Raw genomic sequence first — 22,816 nt, 5'->3', positions numbered from 1 at the left:
CCATATAAGGAAACAAGGACATTTCATTTCTATAGGAAAAATTCACACAGCACACGCTAGAGGGAGCGGTGTACAGCAGCAAAGAATGAAACTGCAAAGAAGGAAGAATGCGTACTGCTTACTAAAGAGCACAGAATATCCTTTATTCTCTACAGTTTGCAGTGAACAAATGATGTATAAATCAAAGGTTGCATTTACTCGCTTTTGTTCATTTGTAGACTGATGCAAATGAACGGATGTTCAAACGTGGCCACGACGCTCACTGAAATATTCTCTCCATTTAAATCAATGCTGACACCTAGTGTATAAACGTTGACTCTTCTTCACATTTCTGCCTTCAACTGTATACAAACAAGACCCATCAGTCTATGGCATGCGAATAGCTTTATTTTTGGGGTATATAAAGTGTATGTAACAGTAAAAGTGATATACAGGGACAGAGAATGATCCCTGGTAAGTTTAGGCAGGTCCACTCAATTGAAAAAGTGAATGTAACCCATTCAAAGCCTCCAACTGAGGCTCTGTTGGAATGCATCAAAGAAAAACGCCACAAATACACACTTTACTTTACAGACATTCCTTGCGGGACATATGCATAAATGTCTTTAAAAACCTGAATAAATGCTTTCAGGTACTCTAGATTCTCCAGGTATACTATTTAACCACCACATCACACAAGGAATGTTATGTGACAAAAATTAAAATGGAAAGTCATAAGACGCAACAGTGCTCAAATCAGTCCAATAACAGAATCAAAGCAGGCGTTTACTAATGATATGCAAATATGAACCCGATTACAGAATAGTGCACAATGACCAAGCTTTCCTCAAGACACTGTTGAATAGTTAATATCAGCTTTCCTATCAATACTTTAAGTCCAACTAAACGACAGTATCAGGATGGTTTTGAAAACCCAACAACATGCCAGGAGTTAAGAGGAAGTGAACAGAACCAATCCAGCACTCAAGAACATTGGGATGGAATAATATACGTTTGTTACCCCGATTATGAAACCCAATCCAAGTGAAATGGCTTATTGACAGAAACTCCCATATAAATCATACATGGATGTGTACAAGATGGAATGCATAGAAGGCCACAATTTGGTACAAAGAACACAGAACAAAGCTCTTGCAAAGTTCACATAATATAGTTACACTTTTAATACTAAACATTTTATCAAGCTCAAGCCTTAATGAAGTAATGGCAGTTCATGTGCAAAGGTATTCCTGGCTAAAGAGAACAAACAGATAACATGTCTACAGAGTGCAATACAAGTGCAATCTAAACGCTATACAACCCTGACCTGCTATGGAGGATGTCTTTGGCTGAACTGGAATGAACAACTGTAAACATATCAATGCAGTTCTGTGGAGAGTTTAGCCCTTGTGCTAAATCAATACCTGTCCCTGAAAAACCAGCTGCTGGTTTGTGATATTTGGTCTTGTGTTGATATTTAAAAATCTGCTTTAAGATATTCTGACAAAATGAGTCAGCCTGCATTAGAAGTAGAAATTTAAGTGCTATGTTTGGAGATATGCATTATTTGGTAACATTATTGGTCGCGTCTGTGCAGTTTACATCTCGTTCTGGCATCTTCGGTATGACTGAGAAGCTATCTTGTTTTCTTATGTTGTGCAGCCACCTGACCCTTGCTTCTTGTCTTGTTTAACACATCTGTGGCCTGAAAAAAAATTGAATTTAGACAGCATAAGTACATTTTTCATCTTTGTTTAAAATATATATTTTCATGTGTATAATTATTAAAGGAATATATGTACCTGCTCTAGTATTACTCCAGCAGCCTGGTCTATGGCTGAGCCTACTTCTCTGTACTGGCCAGAGTAACGGATAAAGGCCCAGGTCAGCATAGCAATCATGGCCAGGCCAACTACACAGTCACATGCAAAGGAAATAGTTTCCAGGCCAATGAAGAACAAAATTCCCGACAGCACATACAGGAGGCAGACCAGGACAAACAGCACTGCAGGTGTCCGGAAAGCACTAAAAAGATTCTTGGACTGAAAAGACAGGAAGTGTACATAAAATTAATAAAAAGTTTTGAAATGTTTTTCACACATTAATTTTTTCGATGCTTTTTCACTTGTTACCTCGTTGTGTTTGGTAAAGGACTCCCACAGATCTTTCAGCTCTGCTTCCAACTGTGCCTGATAACGGTGACAGAAATCCCGCCCACCCATCTTCTTAGTGCTGGAGAAGAGATGAAGGGCCTCCTGCAGGAAGAAACGGTGCTTCTCCTCCAGTGAGTCAGGAGCCACATAAGGCAGATCTCCACCACACACCTAACAGTGAGGGGGATGTGTGAAAAATAAATAAAAAGGACATTATATAAAAGGTTAAATGGATATTAAGTTTGGTAATCACACGCCAATGCAAATGTAAAAATACGCATTAGTTGGGTGATATGCTCCATAGCCATATCGTTAGCCTGTGAAATCCCAATACACGATACTATCACTAATTTTTTTTTAAATTATTTACTTCGTTTCATAGCCAGAAAGTGAACCAACTCCAGGGTAAGGCTAAAAGCAGCCTAATGTTAGTGTAGTGTAATCTATTAACTAAATATATAAAATATTTTTTATTGTGACGGAATTTTTTTTTTTTATGACGACATTTAATAGAAACATTGCAAGTTACTAATTATAATGCTCACATTTCCTCATTCAAATAGCAGCTACAGAAAACAACCAAAGAACATTTACATTATCAAAGAACATCATCACTGACTTAAGTCTAGCATGAGTTTATGCACTTTAAAAGCAGTGAAGCTATCTACACTGTATGATGAATAAATCTCTTACATCGCACATACATCTGCACTTTGTTTTTTATGATGAGAGAATTCAGTTAGCAAGTGTACTGAACAACAAAACTTCAGTGCGATGATACTGAACGCCTCTGATTGGCCATTGTATTCATATGCTCAACAGAATCGTGTGTGATTGGTTATAACGCGAAAAACTGTAAAAATGTAGAAAAAGAAATATGATGGAACAAATAAGCCCTAATATTAATTAGATAGTATTACTAGCCTGATAATAACAACAACATCAATAATAATAATCTCATCAAAGGCATCAGCCACAGGTGATATCAGACTATTGGAGATACACGCTACTATCGTCTATCGGCACAACCATAGTATTAGTATTAGTTTCATTCAGAAACAATATGTATTAACCTTTTGAAAGGAACTGTACATATTGTACATACAGTATGAGTGTGTAACACATTGTACATATAATGAGTGTGTAACAGCCTGACCTTCTCCATATTCTTGTAGTACTGGTCTTTTGATGACGCCACAGCCGCAAGATTATTGGCCTCTGCTGTAGCCTGAATGAGTCAAAACATGAATTCAACAACATGATAACAACTTGTGATAAGTCATAAATGAATACCAAATATCAGTAAAACTGCACTGTTACCTCTAGCATGGATTTAGGGTGTGGAAGGTCTTCTCCCTGATATATCTTGATATATGCCTGACAGAAAAAAAAAAAACTCATTTGAAACACTGCTCAACAAAATAGAGATCAAGATGATCATAAGCCAGGTGTGAGCTCACCTTGAAGTACTCCAGCAGGCCCCTGCAGGTCACCTTATTTCCATTGATCTCTTTCACAGCCAGCTCGTCAGTCTTCAGCAGGTTGGGAATGAGTTCACGCAACTGTTCCTTGAACTCTGGAGCCACATCTGAGAGTGCCAGAAGGAGTGATTGTTAGAGAGAGAGTTAGGACACAAATAACGTAAGAATGTTAGTATAAAATGAGAGATGTAAAAAAGAAAATGAAACCCACAATGAGGGACACAAAGAGGGATGCCGATGTCAGTATGTGGAGTGTTGACATATGATTTGCTCTATTATTTGGGGTCAGCAAGATTTTTTTCTCTAAATAATTTTTACTCAGCAAGGATGCATTAAATTGATAAAAGTTATTAAAACATTACAAATTTTTTTTTATTTTAATAAATTCTGTTCTTTTGAACTTTATATTCATCAAATAATCCTGAAAAAAATGTACAATGGTTTCCATAAAAATATTAAGCAGCACAACTGTTTTCAACTGTGATAAAAATGTTTCTTGAGCACCAAATGTGTGTATTACAATGATTTCAGAAGGAAATCACAGGATTAAATTACATTTCAAAATGGAAATAGGAAATATTTATTTTAAATTGTAATATTTCATATTACTGTTTTTACTCTATTTTAGTGAGCGTACGGTGAGAGATTTCAGTAAGACTTTACAATAAGGTTCCATTTGTTAACATTATTTAACTACATTAGTTAACACGAACTAACAATGAAAAATATTTCTAAAGCATTTATTAATCTCAGTTCATATTAATAGCAACATTCACCAATACATTCTTAAAATCCAAAGTTTCATCTGTTAATATTAATTAATGGACCCAAGCTAAAATTAACTAACAATGAAAAGTTGTACTTTTATTAATGTTAACAAAGATGAATAAATACTGTAACAAATGCATTGCTCATTGTTAGTTAATATTAGTTAATGCATTCATTTAATGTTAACTAATAAACCTTATTGCAACCAAGATTTCTTCCAAAACATCTTACCAACCCCAAACGTTCAGCAGTGTATATCATTTTTGTGAGGAACCAGCAGAATTAGGGATGAGCACTTTGATCAAAGTATTGTGAGATCACAAAATTAGTGTAAAAATGTTTTGAAGTTGAAAAAAAAAAAATAATAATAATAAATTCTGGTGTTTTTAAGATGGATCTCTGCTGGCACTATTAAATGCACTGGTAATTGTACCCATCCCAAGGTAATATGTGTAGTAAAACATGAATGAAGTCTAATACCACACAGCTGTCCCGTGAAAGCAGGGCTTGTTGCCACCTTCAGGCCAGGGTGTGGTAAGAGAAAACAGGAAATGGAGGTGAAACAGGAGTGAATGTGCTCTCTCACTGTCTGAAGCTCCTCATGCTGAGTCTGCTTCACCTGAACACCACCAGACAAACACATAAAAGAGATATCACTACAGACACACGCACACACACACACACACACAACTGAACATACCAAACATGAGTATCATTCTCAGACACTTACTTGCAGACGTTTGTCCAAGAAATCACTCCCTCCCTTAAACCCATATTTGTACTCGTACGGGAAGCTCCAGTCTCTGACCAGGAACATAAGTGACTGCGGGCAAGAAAGATTTGAGCTGGCATGAAGGAAATATGAAGGCATAAGCGTTTTCTTTAATACACATGCCCTCTGATTATATGTAAATATGGTTATATGTAAAATCTGTCCTGAGCTCTCAGACAAATGTTGACCATGGTACTACCCCAGTATTATTATTCTTGTTACAGATGTAAATATAATGGGACATAAATATGATTATCATCCAATATAAGATTACAAATACCATTATACTTCTATCTCAAACAATCACTGTAACATGGTGTCACCATATTTCTTTTTCCTGAGGTTATTGTGCTTATGAAGTCAAATGAATGCCAAGTAAAAACCACAAATTTGAAATACAAATTTGAGCACAGAGGGCACGTGTCACTACAGATACAGACATTTAAACAGAGGTGCCTACAATGTCAATATCAGCAAGGTGTGTTCATACCTGAAAAGGCTTTAGAAAGATTTCATCCATTGCCAGTCGGCCATACTCTGTAAACAGCTACACAAACAAACAAAAAGATTGACAGAAGTTATTAAAAGAATAAAACCACAATTTTAAACAAGAAAAAAAGAATGTGTGTGACCATGGACCACAAAACCAGTCATAAGGGTCAATTTTTCGGAATTGATATATACACATCATCTGAAAGCTGAATAAATAGGCTTTCCGTTGATGTATGGTTTGTTAGGATAGGACAATATTTGGCCGAGATACAACCATTTGAAAATCTGAAATCTGAAATATTGAAAGAAAAAAAGAAATTGCCTTTAAAGTTGTCCAAATGAAGTTCTTAGCCATGCATATTACTAATCAAAAATTAAGCTTTGATATATTAACGGTAGGAAATTTACAAAATATCTTCATGGAACATGATCTTTACTTAATATCCTAATGATTTTTGGCATAAAAGAAAAATCAAATAATTTTGACCCAAACAATGTATTTTTGGCTATTGCTATAAATATACCCCAGCGTCTTAAGACTGGTTTTGTGATCCAGGGTCACATATAATTGTGGTATACTGTACGGTCTGTACGGCACTGCATCAATAACTTAATGGCACAACCTCTCTCAAAGGGTTTTAGCATGCTGAGATCTTGTTCCACATAATACACAATAAGTGCAGAAATAAATTAGTTGAACTCGAAATGCCCTGCTGTGCACAATGTTTTCTGACAGCAATAATAGGTTAGCAATAATAGGTTATAGATATTTATTTGTTGAATATTAGTCAGTTACTAGCTGTTGCATTACAGCTCAGGTGGTTGTTTTTTAGTGATTCATGAGAACTCTGTGCTCCGCTCTTTGTTGTGTTTTGTCCAGCTCTTTTAAAAGAAAATGACTTTTTTTTTTTTTTTTGCATGTGAATGCCACTACAAAACGAATCTGATCAGGTTCTGATTATACAGGCCTGCCTAAACCGTGACTACTTGGGTAACTCGCTGACTAGTTAAGTATGAAAATATGTTGTTTTACACATACCTAATGTGAACAGTGTTATATGTACCCTAATATGTATTATATGTATCCTATAAGCTATATGTATCCTATCATCCACAGGTTTTGGGGCAGTAAGATCTTTTTTATATTTGAAAGAAACTAAATATTTTATTCAGCAAGGATGCATTAAATTGATCAAGTGATATTAAAAGCATTTATAATGATGTATATAAAGATTTCATATATTAAAAAAAAAACCAAACATTTCAAATTAATGCTGTTCTTTTAAACTTTTTATTCAAAGAATCCTGAAAATTATACATTAATGTTTCCACAAAAATCTTAAGCAGCATAACCATTTTGATAATAATAATAATAATAATATGTTTCTTGAGTACAAAATCAGCATATTAGAGGAGTTCTGAAGGATCATGTGACATTGAAGACTAGGAGTAATGATGCTGAAAATTCAGCTTTGCATTAAAATATTTCATAATATTACCAACCCAAACTTTTGAACATTAGTGTACATTTACATTAGATTTTACATTAGACTTACATTTTAAGTATAATAACTGTATTATATTAGTTTTTAAAATCAAGTTACATTTAACCCAATAATTTATCTGTGATCAATTTTCCGGATCGAAATTGCAGGACAATCTCAAGATAAATCAGTTCAGATTGAGACTGCTGTATTCTTGGCTGGTTGTGATTTGACTAACCTGAAGTTGCTGTAGATCATCTTCCTGAATATTCTGTGACAGGTTATAAATCTACAAAAAAAAATATATATAGGAATTATGATAAAATTCCAGTCTTCTTTCAACTCATTTGTGGCTAAATAGTAGAAATGCATGGTGGAAACCTGGACAGAGCTGGTCATGGTGCTGAGGGCAAAGATAGTAGCGCAATCTTTCACCGTGGACTGGGAATCAAATGCTCCTTGTGTGTCCATTAAGAGCACAGCAACCTACAGAGAAAAAAAAAAGAAGCTCTTTTTAATACAATGGTTCTTCAATCTCAAGAGACAGTGACCTGAAGTGATTCAAGATTGTGAAAAAGTAATTTGATGATTTCTGTCAAAACGTTACTAGCATTAAGCCAGATCACAGATGACAAAATTTGGACAGGAAGTGACAGAATTTCACCACAAACTTACTATGAATCTGAAATCAGTGCTTGTGCAAGAGCAGACTGCTTACTGGACATGAACCACCAGATAAGCTATCAGATAGTAAACTTCATAATGCAACTGTCATAAGGAATTTCTGGGGAACTGAAACGAGCTAATACTAATAATTCAGTTCTTCATTCAAACTCAGTTCTTTATTCACACCATTTCTGAAACATGCTCCACTAGTGACAGGAATTGTGAGGAATTTCACTTAATGATTCTCAGTACCTCAGAGGAAGCAACAAATAATTGATCCCAACTATGTTTGGTAATATTTATTAACGTTACATATATTACAACTAAATCTTAAAGTTTCTAATGCGTGTATTTAACTACACATGCATGTTCCTAAGCCGATTATGCTAATATTATACCGGTCATATAAACGCGGTAGCCAGTTTTCTTTTATCGGAGTAAGGTCATAAACTGTGTAAGCATAAACCGGTCGACACAGGTAGTTTTTTGCCTCATACCCGCTTTGTGTTGGTTTATTGAAGTGCGCATGTGTGATACGTGACAGGAGCGTAATCGTTAGTGCAGATTTAAGCGCATCTAGACAGAGCAAACATTTTGCAGTAAAGAAAGGAGGAAATATATCACAAAGGCAGACTGGAAGGAGCTGTAAGTTTCGCGCTGACATGTTGCAAGCTTCATTTAACATCACAACTGACAAACACCTGGAATACTCTGAGTCAGATATGCCAGTGATTATATTTTGATGTTACTAAAGGGAAATAACCTGATTTATTAATAAAGTCATCATTCCAACATACTATCTTTGTATTTAAAAAATATATTTAGCTACCACTTGTAGTACACTTGAGTGTACTAGTGAATGAAAGATGGGTTCAAGTGTACTACAAGTGGTAACTAAATACATTTTTTAAATACAAAAATAATATGTTAAAAGTGCATTTTAGTTCATATTCATGGTGTCTCAAAATAGCACAGTTGAGTACACTTAGATGACCTTAAGTTTATCTTAAGTACTACTAAAAGATCATTTTTAGTATATTAAGTACAAAATTAGTGCGTAAAAATAGAGCACTTTAAGTACATTATGGAAGTGCACTTGTTTTTCACCTGGGGATATTTGTGAGTTATCAGCTTACTGGTGTGCATGTAAACACGGTGTGCTCTTCGTCATATACAGAACCAGTCAGTAATACTGATCTCAAAAGCCTTAAATATAACATAACACTAGAACATTATTTACTTTTGAGTTAGATATGACCAAATGTATTAATCATTTTGACCGATTAATTAAAAATAACCAGGTCAGAATCATTCATTCAGACTACACTGGCCATCAAAGTACAATGAATTAGAAGCAGATATTACATATACAGTTACAAATAGCAACAATGGTTCTCATTCACTAATAACCGAGTGGATTATTTCGTATTTGTAGGTAACAAAAAAATAAATAAATAAACATCACCAAATATTTACACCTAATTCACAACACAAATTTGTTCTTAACCTCGTTTTAATGTTAGTGAAGTTTTCTAAATCAAATTAAATAAATTTCATTTTAACTTTACAATGGGTAAAATAAGTATTGAACACGTCACCATTTTTCTCAGTAAATGTATTTCTAAAGGTGCTGTTGACATGAAATTTTCACCAGATGCCGGTAACAACCCAAGTAATCCATACATACAAACAAAACAAAACAAATAAGTTCAGAAATTAAGTTGTGTGTAATAAAATGGAATGACACAGGGAAAAAGTATTGAACATATGAAGAAAGGGAGGTGCAAAAAGGCATGGAAAGCCAAGACACCAGCTGAAATCCATCAGTAATTAGAAAGCAATCCTACCCCTAGTCAGTAGAAATTAATATTAGCTTGTTCAGTCCCAACACCTGGATGATGAAGATGAAATAAGGGTGGACATTTCAGCAGGACAATGATCCCAAACACAGCCAAGGAAACTCTCAATTGGTTTCAGAGAAAGAATATAAAGCTGCTAGAATGCCCAGCCAATCACCTGAATCAGTTCATAGAAGAGGCCCACAGAACCTTCAAAATTTGAAGAATGGGCCAAAATCACACCTGAGCAACGCATGCGACTAGTTTCTCCTACAGGAGGCGTCTTGAAGCTGTCATTACCAACCAAGGCTTTTGTACAAAGTATTAAATAAGTTTCAGTAGTTCAATACTTTGTCCCTGGGTCATTCCATTTTATTACACATTACTTAATTTCTTGATTTCTATTTGTTTTGTTTTCTTTGCATGTATGGATTACTTGGGTTGTTACCGACATCTGGTGAAAATTATGTGTCAACAGCACCTTTAGAAATATATTTACTGAGAAAAATGGTGACGTGTTCAATACTTATTTTACCCGCTGTATATATTATAAATCATGTTAAGATGAAATATACATTTTCATCATAAAGGCCATCCAGAGTATGTGTTTTTTTGCATACCTGTGGTATTAGTGGTGTTCTTAATTTTTTTTTTGTGAAGTAAGAATAAATTTGAGGGTTCTTTGCAGTTTTTTTGTTTTGTTTGTTTTTTGACAGGCAACTGTCAAAGCAATCCCCTTTTACACAGATCTACGAAAACAATCTGATATGCATGACGTCACCGTTTTCACAAATTCATTTTTGTAGTTTACATGGTGACGATGATGATATTGTTTTTCACATACTTATTTACATTTCAAATTTGCACATAACATACCTGTACATACAAAATTGTCTGTTTTGCATATTGTGTTTTTGATATTCTGTATATTATTCTTTTTATACTCTGTGTCTTGACTTGTCACTGTCATTCTGTTGCATCGTGGAGCTTCTGTCACTAAAACAAATTCCTCATATTTCTTAACATACCTGGCAATAAAGCTCATTCTGATTCTGACTCTAAAAACTTACACTTTTCATAGGTTTCAAACCTATTTTCTCCAAAAATTCCGTTGATGTGTAAATGGATTGGCAAAACACATAAAAAAAAAGTTTTTTAATTGGTTTACTGCTAAAGATTTTGGTGAATCATAATATGTTTGTGAAAACTTGTGTTACACTCGCGTACGCATAGTTAGTAAATATTACCCATTATTCCAATGCATTATTTCTCTCTCAATACTGACTGCAAGTTCACAACTCTGATTGACTACAGTGTTTCTTCTGCATTAATGGAAGAACGCAGATGTTCAAAAACCATTAACAATCAAGAAAATCATTAGCTTCTGGTATATAAAAAAATGTAAGTAAAACCCTTTCTAAACAAGACCACATGACCACAGTGAGCTGTCTGCTGTTGGGTGCTTGTTACCTCACTTCCATCCTTCTTCCGCACAATGAAAACTTCACTCCATAGCTGGATGCCAGTGGTCTCTGGTTCTGATCCTCCTCTCCAGGAGAAACCTGTCAGAGGCTCATTCTCCTGCCCAAGCCAGTCCTGACCAGGCTGGAGAGGACAAAATAATAAGAGGTGAATTTACAATAGGAATAATTATGTCTGGCTATATTATATTAGAAAGTGTCAAATTAAAACTGGGCAAATTTTGCCTTCATATTCAATTATGTGGTGCATTACATGATCTGAATATTGAATGTTTTTCTTCTGACCTTCCTATACATGTATCGGAGCATCAAATCCAAAAAAAAACTTTTGCCCTTTCGGAAGGCACCGGCGACAGACACCACCACCACATCCTTATCTCGAACCTCAGGCTTCAACAGAATTTGACTGAGTGCTTTTGTGTCCAGGTCAAAGGAGTGATCCTCCTTGTTGACTGTCACGATCTGAACTGGCCCAGGATCGCCCCTCATCCTCTGTCCTAGATCACACGCTTACTATGGGCAACAATAAAAATGTTTCAGCTTACTGGCTGCAATAAAATAAGGTCACACATTCATATTTGAATGTATGCCACAATTAGTTTTGACCTTTGCAGCTAGCTGTTCGAAACTGCCTGGAAATATCAAAGACAGTGTGTTAAATCATATTTCTGGGAGGCATTATTGAGACAGTACTGGCCCTGTTGGCTGGCAAGGCAGGGTTTGTTGGGAAATTGCGATGTGGCAAGCCAGTTAAAAGGTTCAAGCATGCTCTTATCCACTGACAGACTTCAGCTTGAATGTGATTCATTGTTTCAATCATTTAGACTGCTTTCACTCGTGGGCAAATGAGTACAATCAACACTGCTGTGGAAAAGTCAAAGCCATTGACATCTGCATATAGTGGAAGAGTTAGTACACAAATGTGTGTATAAGTGAAACAACACACCCTGAGGAATAAAATACACAGGTGTAACCGATTTAAAAAAAAAAAAAAAAAAAAAAAGGTGAGGTATGGAACAGACAAACCTGCTGAAAAATGTCAGGAATCCCTTGCTGTTTCTCAAAAGAATATGTAATAATTACAGAGACTTGCAGTACTGCATGCTTTGCATGTAGTAATGAGAAACGTGGCAACTGCCACTAAGAAACTTCTGTCAAATATGATAAATGAATATATAAACTTGCTCATGTTAACCATTAAACGCATTCAGAGTGGCTTCAGATTGTGTTCGGGTCAAATTAAATAACAGTAAATATTCATGAGTAAATCTGAAACATTAGTGCAGGCACCTCCTCTCGTTGACTGGCTAGTTCCAGATCCTTTATGTAATATTTTTTTCCATATAAGAATCAGAAGTTGTTTGTTTGGCGACATCTTACAAGATGAACGTATATGATTACAATATAAAAACCAAACTTGCTGATAGTAAACTAGCTAGTTACTATCGCCTCGCCCCAGCATTGAGGAGTTTCAATCAAACCGAAAACATATTTGAGAAATGGACGAAACTAAAGTAAGCCATTTTAAAAGTGTCTCGGGCTAGTTTACATTTTACCGTCTTTGAAAGCAACCAATCATTTCCAGTACCTTAAGCTTCGTTTTTTACTGCAGACCTTCCACTGGCTCCGTTTCAGATCATGAACGTTTCAGTTTTAATAAACACAACTTTGTCCGTCAAAGAACGTCCCACCGCGCGTGTTGCTGGGAAATGTAGTTTTGTTGGAAACGAATTCGAATCACACTCCAACCGTCAGTAGGCCACAAAAACTACAACATCCAAGAGAACCCAGAACAGACACGCATGACGAGTGGCGTTTGTTGTTACGGTCCAATCAGAGGACGTAAATATTATTGAGCCTAGTGATTTATACGCGTGAAACAATATATTTTAATCTTCAATTTTAATCTAAATTAAATATTACCTCTCTAATTACATTGTGCGCACATTTACACCCGTTTTTGTTTCTCGGTGAGCTAACGCACTTAAAAACATTAACGTTAGCTCATGCCAACATGAAAACGTTACAAGCAATACTTCCCCCTTTTTTCAAAAAAAGTTTTGCCAGACATCCAGGGAGTGTCTTCTAGGTTTTTCATAATGAGTCACACTGGTATGGCAGCCTTCACTTTTGGTGTAGCCAGGACCAAGAACACCCATGAACACATCTCATTTACTACATTACACAACAGCTTTTGGTTTATGCAGAGCTTGAGCTAAATGTTTGTTAGAGCACATGCTCAAAATGAAATCCTAAAGCTATGAGAAAAAAAAAAATGTATTAATTTATAATTATTTGCTTCCTTTTAAATGTATGTTTTTGGCTGCAAATTGTTAAATTCATTCAAATTATTTATTAGGTAAGGGGAAGTGCAATACTATTACATTTAAAAAGATCACATATATAGAAGGTGTACTGAAAATCCGACCTGCTTCTCAGGTTGACCCACCCACACTACATCCTTTTAATTATATGGTTAAGGTTTAGGGTGGGGTTGTGGGTTAGTCGTACCTGACAATAGAGTCTACCTTTGGTGACAGCATATTCTGATAGGCTGACAAGGTGTTGCTCACTTTTACAGCTCATCTATTACAATAGTGTTGCATCTGGATAGTTTTATGCCTTATGTTGTTGTAGCTTCAAGTATGACAGTTTAAACTACTGGTAGGTCATCTCGAGTAGGTAGGTCAGATTTTCAGAACACTGGCCTTTTTCTTTCAAGCCACTGCAGAGCAACCATTATCTAAAGGTTAGGTTAAGGTTAAGATTCATTTTCATAAATGAAGCCATATGAGAAGACATTAATAGATTCACTAATTCACTCCTAATTGTCTTCTGGTTAAATCCGTCATCTACTAAGAGCTTGCAAATTAAAATTTATAATGTCATAGGTTAAATCAGGCAAAGATTTCAACATAACATTTTAGTACTTTATTGCTACATGAGTTACATATGAAGAGGATGGGGTCAGTGTGTCATTTAGTGTCAACCTGTTAAACATACTAAAATAAACACGTGAATAAAGCAAAATATGACATGCATCATACTACACAGAAAACGAATCACTACAGAATACTGTAGCATGACAATAATCAACAATCAAGAAATAAGGGTTAGATATTAATCTTTCCATCTACCCAATCTAACAGCTGGCAGTTTATCTCAATAATACTTGAACGTGTTCATAATTTTGAACAATTTCATACTGTAAAAAAACGTATTTTCTTCAAAAATCACATCAGAACTTTATCCCTCTAATTTGAATGTAGAACACAACAAACCTTTACAATAACCTTAATGGAAGGGACTTAAAATGGCATGGAAGTGCATGAAATATTGCCTTTCAACCATGACAGTAAACAATAAATATTTTGTTCTTCATGAAAGCATTTTTCAGATGCTTTATTACCTATTACACACTAATACCAAGGATACCCTCACAGTGCTGTTGTCAGTCCCTACAAATCTTTTTTCAAATCACTAAATTATTTGAAATTGCTTATGTTGCACCTTTCATAACAGTAAGTAAAAGTTCAGGCAGTTATAAAGTGCCAATAGTACATCAAGCCTAGAGCCCCGTCTCCCCATTAACCCTCCTTGCTTGTACACAGCACACAGGTAAGCTTTCAGTGGTTGCCTCCCGCGAGGTCAAGCAGTGACCCTGCAGCCTCCTGAGCCTCTGCATCAAGCTGCAGTATCTCAACCGTCTCCAGGTCCAACTCAGCGTCTCCTGGAAGAACCAGGTACTGATACTGCTGATACTGGTAATAGTGTAACTCAATGTAACCGCTGTCTGCCAGTGGATCTTTCTCTGAATCCTCGCTGACAACCTCTGTCAGTTCTACAGACTCCATGGGGACCAGCTCCTCGTGATCTGGTGTCAAAGAGCACGGCGGGTTTGAAGACAGAGAATCTAGATCTGAGGAACAGTGAAATAGAACAGTTTGTGATGGAATTAAGAGAAGTGTACCATACATAACCACAGAGTAACAGGTCTGGATTTAGTGTGACAGTCACTCTCTGCGACTCTCTTCTGTAGAAAACTCACAGCTGCATATTTTCTTTCATTCACAAAAACCCCCACTAATTCATAGTTACTGTACTACTGTATTATTAAAATTTAATTAGTACTGTATGGTGAAAAATCTTTGCAAATGAAGAGAGAAAACTGTCTGCTATCTAAGACTTCTTTTCTTAAGTGACCCTGTAGTAAACCAGCGGAGTAACCAGTAAACCAGCGGACGAGGACGATCATAATGTCAACGTGGCTATAGGTTGCTAAGGTAATATCCGGCCATTACCAAGACAACAGCTCACAAACATACCGTGTCTGGAAAAAGTGGATAAAGGCTAGCAAACAAAACAGTGCGTGCAAGAGAAACACCATATCACATAATACCATTTAAAAGTTTGGGGTCATTAAGAATGAATACTGTCATTTAGCAAGGACACAAATTGATTAAAAGTGAAATTAAAGACATTTATAATTACATAAAAGATGTATTATTATTTCAAAAAATACTGTTCTTTTAAACTTTCTACTCAAAGAATCCTAAAAAAAAATGCATCATGGCAGAACAACTGTTTTCAACATTGATGATAATACAAAATGTTTCTTGAACAGCAAATAGGCATATTAGAATGATTTCTGAAGGATCATGTGAGACTGAAGACTGAAGTAATGATGCTGAAAAATTCAGCTTTGCCATCACAGGAATAAATTACATTTTAAAATGCGTTAAAATAGAAAACAGTTCTTTTAAACTGTAATAATATTTCACAACATTACTGTTTAATCAAATAAACACAGCCTTAGTAAGCATGAGAGACTTTTGAACAGTAGTGTACAACAGGTCTGTTTCATGCTGCTATATTTAATATTTATTTATAGCTATGCTGTATTTATGGTATTCTAGATGTTTGGTCTGTTGTGTTATATGTGTAATTGATTGTTTGTTGGTATGACAAGATGAAACCAAAGCCCAATTTTAAGCCATGGCTGAACACTTAACTAAACTTTTCTAGGTATAACTATAATTTTTTACTTTATGTTAGAGCATACTCATTCCAGTATGTTAAATTTAAAAGTTGTGTTCAGTTGTGGCTTACCTGAAATTTCCATAGTCTCACTCAAGGTGTTCTGCCCATTATCAGCCACCTCCAACCTGTTCAGAATATGCATGCATCAGTATCCCAATGAACGAGTCATTTGCTCCTCTGACGTTGTGCATAATACATCGGATAATTGAATATTAAGCCTTATGAAGGTGGCGTATCATAAGAAAGCAAATCAAACTCACAAAACAGGCTTGTTCAGCAAGTTGCTGTTGGTACGATGACAATAATGAGTTTTTCTAAGAACTTCCAGAAGAGCTGGCCGATATTCTGGACAAACTCGCCATAATGAGCCCTTTCCAACGGACTGCAAAACAAAGCAGGAATATTTCATTAAACAACTAATCGGTACAGATTAAGAGTTCAGAAAGTTCTGACTAGAAATCTGACGCACTTGACTCTTGTCTCGATGTATTCGTTGGAAGCTCTTGCTCAAGGAGAGGTTGTGTCGGACCGAGTTCCTCCATCCACCGGGAGCCTCTCTATAATAGGGGAAGTTGTCGACAATCCACTCGTAAATACCTTTCACAGGGAGCCTCTTCTCAAGCGAATCTTCTATTGCCATGAAGATGAGACTGCTAAAAGAGTACGGCGGTTTGGCAGGGAAGGAAGGCAGCTGTTGGACAGGAATGGGATCTAATGTCTGGGGCAGTGTGGTGATTTTGGGCAGTGGTTGCAAAGGCAACAGGTTCCCTCTTTGATGCAGCCAGCTAAGGCAGGTCAGGTCATCCTGGTCAGATACTGTGGAGGGACTGAGGCAATGTGACCCTCCAGATGCCCAAGGGGTTGATGTAAAGTGAAGATAGGAAGATGGGGAGGTTGGGGAGGAAGGGAGGGACGCAGGCAGAACAGCGGCAGGCTGTGGAAGAGAGGGGGATCGAGACAGAGCTTCTGAGTCATTTTGGGGGGAATGTAAAGGAGAATGGGGTGGCAGTGCTTGTGTGTGTTTCTCCATCGGTCTCCCAGCTGCAAGATACAGGTCCACACATTCACCTGTTGAACTGTAGAAACACACAGACAGTGTAATATTAATGCATTGCACATATACTTTTTTTTTTTAAACAAGCACAAAAAGAAGTTTTCATAAATAAACAAACAACTAAATAAATAACTCGAATGTATTAAACCCAGGAAGGAGGCTGTATCATTACTTTTTCAATACTGAGCGCACAACGAGTAAATGATTGAGCAAGGTAGTCAACCGAGAAATAACATACCATTCAACTGGCGCAAAACAAACACGGGTATGATGGACAGCTTGCTGATAATTAATGCGAAATATGAATAAGAGAATTTTAAACAAATCGATTATTCTATCACCTGACAAACACAGAGAGCCAAGCCACATGGTCTATATACACCTGAGAAAATGGCGCAAGAATATTAAGTTACATTTAGAATAATTACCCAAGCATTCATGCTCGTGTGAAGCCTTTATGTCCAGACAAAAGAGCGATAGAACAGCAAAAAAACTTACCTAAACAAGTAGGAACGAATTTATAGCATCCAGTCTCCGAATCTGTTCTCTTAGAAGTTTCAAGTTTCTGTCAAAGTATTAAAATATCTGCAAAAGAAGCTGTTATGTCTCGCACTATCCTGTCCTGTCTGCGCTCTGTCCTTTCCCGCGTTTCCTTGGAAACCAGAAGGACGCTTTGCAGCCGGCGCGCCTCCTGCGACCCCTCCTTAAAGAGACACTCATGAAATTAGACGAGTTTGGCTTTATTTATTTTTTTACCTTCGTTTTGGTCGTTTTTACTTTTATATTTCATGGGAAAGCATCTTATGTTTATCTTTTGTAAGTGTTTACAGCAGCTGAACTCAAACGTAATAGCACGTACATTGCGCTTAATCTATCACGTCTTATTGTAGCCTATACATATCATAACATATCAAGCATTTGAAGATATAACAAGATATAAACAATTCTACACATCTTAAAAGTCTAAATCATGGGATTTATTTTGCTATAAAGAAGAAAACACTGCTGTTCATGCACAGAAAACCAGATAAAGAAAGGACACTTGAGTTGACCATGTGTTCACCAATTGCACATCACACAAGAATCACAGCACAGGGCAGATAAATCAGCATGCCTCTTAAAATGAAATCTGGATTTTGTGAAACCAAAGCAGCATGGCGAAGACACAAGAGCAGTCAAACGGTTATTTTCCCATTGTCAAAACAACGGCAGAAGAACATAATCCTGTAAAAAATATTAAATTATATTTTCAACAATTGCTCTGCAGATGACAATGCTGATGAAGCCAATATTGAAGATCAGACCACACAAATCCTCCGTGAAAAAAAACAACAACCATGGTAAGCCACTTTTCTGTAACAATACCAAAATTTGAAACCATCCCAGTCCAGCATTGTCATTTTAAAGTTCCTTCATAGTATAAATACTGTGGGTCATCTGACCAAATGAGCAGTGAGCCAGTAAATGATGATTGGCTGAAAGGCAGCTGATGCCAGGGTTATGTACAAGCGAAAGCGGGGCTTGGCACTCGCTCCGGCACCCATTGAGTCTCCTGAGAATGAAGACAGGATCTTCATTTTTAGAGAACGAACCTGAAAAAAATACATTAACTAAATTAATTGGAGAAATGTATTCAAAAGTAAATATGTAAGCACCAAATTTCTAAACAAAACTCACAATAAAAAACATGAGGGCACAAGAAGACCAAGCAAGAGCAACAAAGTAGCCGTCACTGCCAAAGAGCAGTCCACTCAACACTGTGAAAATCATCCTGAAAAATAGAAGAGAAAAAAACATCTTTAATGCTATATAAAACCACATGATCCAGTTACAGATGTGGCTCTTCCACAGACGTGTAAAATACATTATAATATCCAACCGAAACATACCCCACATATTTGTATCCACTGTAAGCAACAAGGTCAAACGTTGAGAGGTCTGTGTGAACTGTGAGCAAGTAAAGACTGAGCAACATAACAAGAACTTCAATGATGATCCAAACCAGAGCTGTGCTTGCACACAAACCTAGAACCTCTGGACTGAACCTGAACATGTAGAGAAAACATAACAATTATCAATCATGTCTCATATAAAACACTGTCAAAAAGATTACTTGAATGTGGCAGTGCTGAAGTTACTGATATGTATCCCATTTTGTAGGGTCACAGGAGGGTTATTATATATGTTATAGGCTAGTTTACTAATAGATTATTTTATTAAATGTATTTTTATATGAATCCCTTAGGATGTCCAAGCACTCCAACATCCATAAAGTGGAAACATCAGTGTGTTTCTCCAATAAAAACCACTATTACTCACCGTTTCTGGATTCCTAAAGCCATTCCAGCCAGTAAAATGTAAGTGACAAAAGCCATTGCTAGATGAAAACAAAACAGTGTGCTGATGAAATCATAAGTGCAGACAATGCAACAACTTTATAAATTCACATTCACTTAAGTGAGTTTGCATTCACATAATGCTTGCATAATGTTTGTTTTAGGGCATGAATTAACTCTCTAAACCTAGATATTTAATAATGTTTTAAGTATAGATCAATGATTTGCGTCTGGTTGCACAGAATGAATAATAAATATGAATTACTGGGTATGTAGAGATCTGGAGCATTGACATCGTGGCGTGGTGTGAGGAGTGTCTCTGTGGTAACGTACTTCCCAGTCCTGATGATATCATAGTATGCATGATAATATATATATATATATATATATATATATATATATATATATATATATATATATATATATATATATAAATATAATGGTATACAAAAAAAAAAAAAAGTTTATTTTAAACCAGTTCAAAGAAATGCAAGATAAGCCTTTTAAATTTAGCAATAAATGAGAATGCATCTGGGTGATGCAAGACAAGTTTATTTATAATACAGTAACAAGATATTAAAATTGTTTAAATGAACTTTTTACGCTATATTTAATGCATATTAAATATTTAGAGTTAAAAAAATGTCCAGTAAAGAAGCAATTGTAATTAAAATTAGAAATTTTAGAAATAATTATCTCTTTGATTCAGAAATAAATTTTTTACCTGATGCGTGTATGGGAACATGAGAAGCAACAGTTTCTTCATAACATATTTGGTATCAACTGCAAAGAAATACTTCAGCTTGTTCACCGACATGAATCGGTTAATCTGTAAGAGATGACAAGGAGAAAAATAAAAATCAATTACATAAATATTGATACTTAACATTTATCAGAAGCCAGATGCAACGCATGATTGACATCTATAGTTGGGTCAGTTCTTTCCACTTCATTGACATAACATACATCTGTGATACCTTAAGTTAAACATGGCATCTCACCTCTTTGTTCACAATATCCTTGCCTTGATTGGCAAGTGATGAGCCATACATCACAGCAGCACTGGCCACTGGATCAGCAAAGAGGCTGCCCACTCCAGGTTCTTGACCTCCTGCCGATACATCAGCCATATTATATCCTGAACTATAGTAGTTCTGGTTGTTCATAGGTGGGGGCCCAGAACTGGTGTCATCAAAAAGAAGCGGACCCCCACTGGGTGGAGATGCTCTGGCTCTGGGTTTTGCTGCATGGGGGCAAAAAAAAAAAAAAAAAAATCACTGATAAAGCAACATCACATTTAGAGAATTGCAGAGAGAAATGCATTTTTTTTTTTTTTTTAACTAGGATCGTAACACTTTTTCCAATTTCAATTTCTTCAACTATGACCTGTGATGTTAAAGCAACTAATTACAATGTGATGTGGCAAAGAGTTAAAGAGTTCACACAGCACGTCATCAAAACAAGATATCTAATTAGGTCTAATTACTTTACAATCTGCATTGTACTTTGGCGCCAGACTGCTCGTGATGTAATCAATTTAGGCTTTACTGATTTTAAAGTACAGCATGTTGTTGTCCACGTATCTCAAAGAGCAACGTTTTCAAGTTCTTTCATACGTACTTGCCCGGTATCCATGCTGCTGGAAATCCATCTTCTCTGCTGTTTTGAATTCCAAAAACAGTTTGATTAGCTTCAAATCTGCAATCCAACCGATTAAAGTCTGCCACTAATATGTTGCATCTGATGTCAGCATCTGACTACTAATAATACACTAGCTTGCTATGTAGCTAATCTGAAAGATGACTAACAAAACATGTCAGATTAATCTTGAATGCGGTACCAGAATTATTCTTAAAACACTTATTTTATCGCGGATACAAACGATCGATAATCACCTATAATTTAAATTTGAAATATTGTTTTCTAAATAAGTTCTGGTGTTAGCTTATACTCACAGGTACGCCTTCACCCTTACGCCCGCCTCGCCTTGCTTCTCATTGGCTGATGACAAATGTGCCTGCGTGGCAGAGATGAAAAATATCACAATTTCATTGGTTAAAACGACGGTTGCGTAGACCGAAGTTCTTACATTTTGATTGGCTGTAAGCAAGACCATAAAAAAAGAAAGTGGCGCTGCGTAGTACTAGGCAGAGCCATAGAGAGACTGGCTCTGGTACTAGGCAACCAAAGGGAAAATACATCGTAAAACAGCGGCAAGTTTCACATTTATTGAGTTTCACACGGTTTATCCCTTTTTCCCCCTGCGATTTTGTTTGTATATAGTTACAATTAAATTCTACAGTTTTTATAAATTTTGAAAGACTTCCAGCTTTTCATCAACTCACAAAACCTCGTTTGGGAAATCCTAGCATAATGTAATGTTTAATACACTTTAAAAAATAAAATAAATAAATAATTTAAATTATTTATTTTATATAATTAATATATTTGTGTGTGTATGTGTTTTTGTGACAAATGAGGACATAAATTTGTATAATGACAAGGGTATGACATAGGTATTACAAGAAGAAGGTGACTTTTCAAAACGCTTATAAATCACACAGAGTGTATTGAAAATCTGAAATAGCACAAAGTTTCCTGTAAGGGGTAGGTTTAGGGCAATAGGCTAGCACATACAGTTTGTACAGTATAAAAACCATTAAGCCTATGGGATGTCCCCACTTTTCTTAAAAACAAACATGTGTGTGTGTGTGTGTGTTTGTGTGTGTGTGTGTGTGAACATTAAATAGCAAAACTAATGACACACCAGTCAGAATCTCAGGATGATACGAACACAGATGATTAAGTGTATTGGAAAATGAATCCTGGTAGTGGGAGACAAAGAGGAATGAAAGGAGAAAAGAAAAATGAAGGAGACCAGATCAAAGGTCATTTGTTGCTGATGAAATATAAAGCACTATAGCTGAACATGTTCTTGTGCATGGAATGACCATAAGGACTGGACAACTGGCCTTCAGGCTCATCTACAGGGTTTTTACTCGACTTTTACATTACAATTACAGTACATAGTAAAAGTTCTTGATGCTGTTAATACTGCAGCTCACACTCTCAAACTCGTAACTGTTGAATTGATTTGTAGCCAAGTACTTCTTACATGTACTATATTTGTGCAGAGCTGAGAGTCGACTGTCTTGTTATACTATAGCAGTTTCTAGACTAAGAAACTATAGTATAACACATAAGGATATTACCACTACTGTAATGCAACTTGGCAGAGGTGAATTTATTTATTTAGAGTAACTGACTATATT

General features: G+C 36.0%; 3 protein-coding genes across 3 annotated transcripts; all 3 read right to left on the bottom strand.

Annotated features, from left to right (window-relative positions):
• Window positions 1-122: 122 nt before the first annotated feature.
• On the bottom strand, window positions 123-12,878 carry atl3 (atlastin 3). Its single transcript, XM_058797439.1, has 14 exons — window positions 12,703-12,878; window positions 11,400-11,627; window positions 11,104-11,238; window positions 7,511-7,615; window positions 7,368-7,418; window positions 5,644-5,700; window positions 5,112-5,204; window positions 4,862-5,000; window positions 3,593-3,720; window positions 3,453-3,509; window positions 3,289-3,360; window positions 2,112-2,303; window positions 1,782-2,021; window positions 123-1,684 (listed from the first exon to the last, which is right to left on the bottom strand). Exons 2-14 carry the CDS (start codon window positions 11,601-11,603, stop codon window positions 1,616-1,618), a joined length of 1,542 nt encoding a protein of 513 aa, XP_058653422.1. The 5' UTR covers window positions 11,604-11,627; window positions 12,703-12,878; the 3' UTR covers window positions 123-1,615.
• Window positions 12,879-14,022: 1,144 nt separating this feature from the next.
• Window positions 14,023-17,880, bottom strand: si:ch211-145o7.3 (forkhead box protein N2). The gene is made up of 5 exons (XM_058798785.1): window positions 17,707-17,880; window positions 16,624-17,230; window positions 16,415-16,536; window positions 16,224-16,279; window positions 14,023-15,033 (listed from the first exon to the last, which is right to left on the bottom strand). The coding sequence occupies exons 2-5, from the start codon at window positions 17,182-17,184 to the stop codon at window positions 14,741-14,743; spliced, it is 1,032 nt and encodes a 343-aa protein (XP_058654768.1). The 5' UTR covers window positions 17,185-17,230; window positions 17,707-17,880; the 3' UTR covers window positions 14,023-14,740.
• A 283-nt stretch (window positions 17,881-18,163) lies between these two features.
• yif1a (Yip1 interacting factor homolog A (S. cerevisiae)) lies at window positions 18,164-21,547 on the bottom strand. Its single transcript, XM_058798786.1, is given in 10 exon segments — window positions 18,164-18,800; window positions 18,886-18,979; window positions 19,098-19,253; window positions 19,528-19,585; window positions 19,810-19,853; window positions 19,855-19,886; window positions 20,269-20,373; window positions 20,546-20,787; window positions 21,165-21,200; window positions 21,500-21,547. Coding segments are annotated over 9 exon segments (921 nt in total). The 5' UTR covers window positions 21,196-21,200; window positions 21,500-21,547; the 3' UTR covers window positions 18,164-18,641.
• Between the last annotated feature and the right edge of the window lie 1,269 nt (window positions 21,548-22,816).

The sequence above is a fragment of the Onychostoma macrolepis genome, chromosome 14, assembly GCF_012432095.1.
Source record: "Onychostoma macrolepis isolate SWU-2019 chromosome 14, ASM1243209v1, whole genome shotgun sequence".
NCBI classification, from domain to species: Eukaryota; Metazoa; Chordata; class Actinopteri; order Cypriniformes; family Cyprinidae; genus Onychostoma; species Onychostoma macrolepis.
The sequence above is the reverse complement of the archived record's forward strand: the minus strand, read 5'-3'. Positions and strand labels throughout refer to the sequence as shown.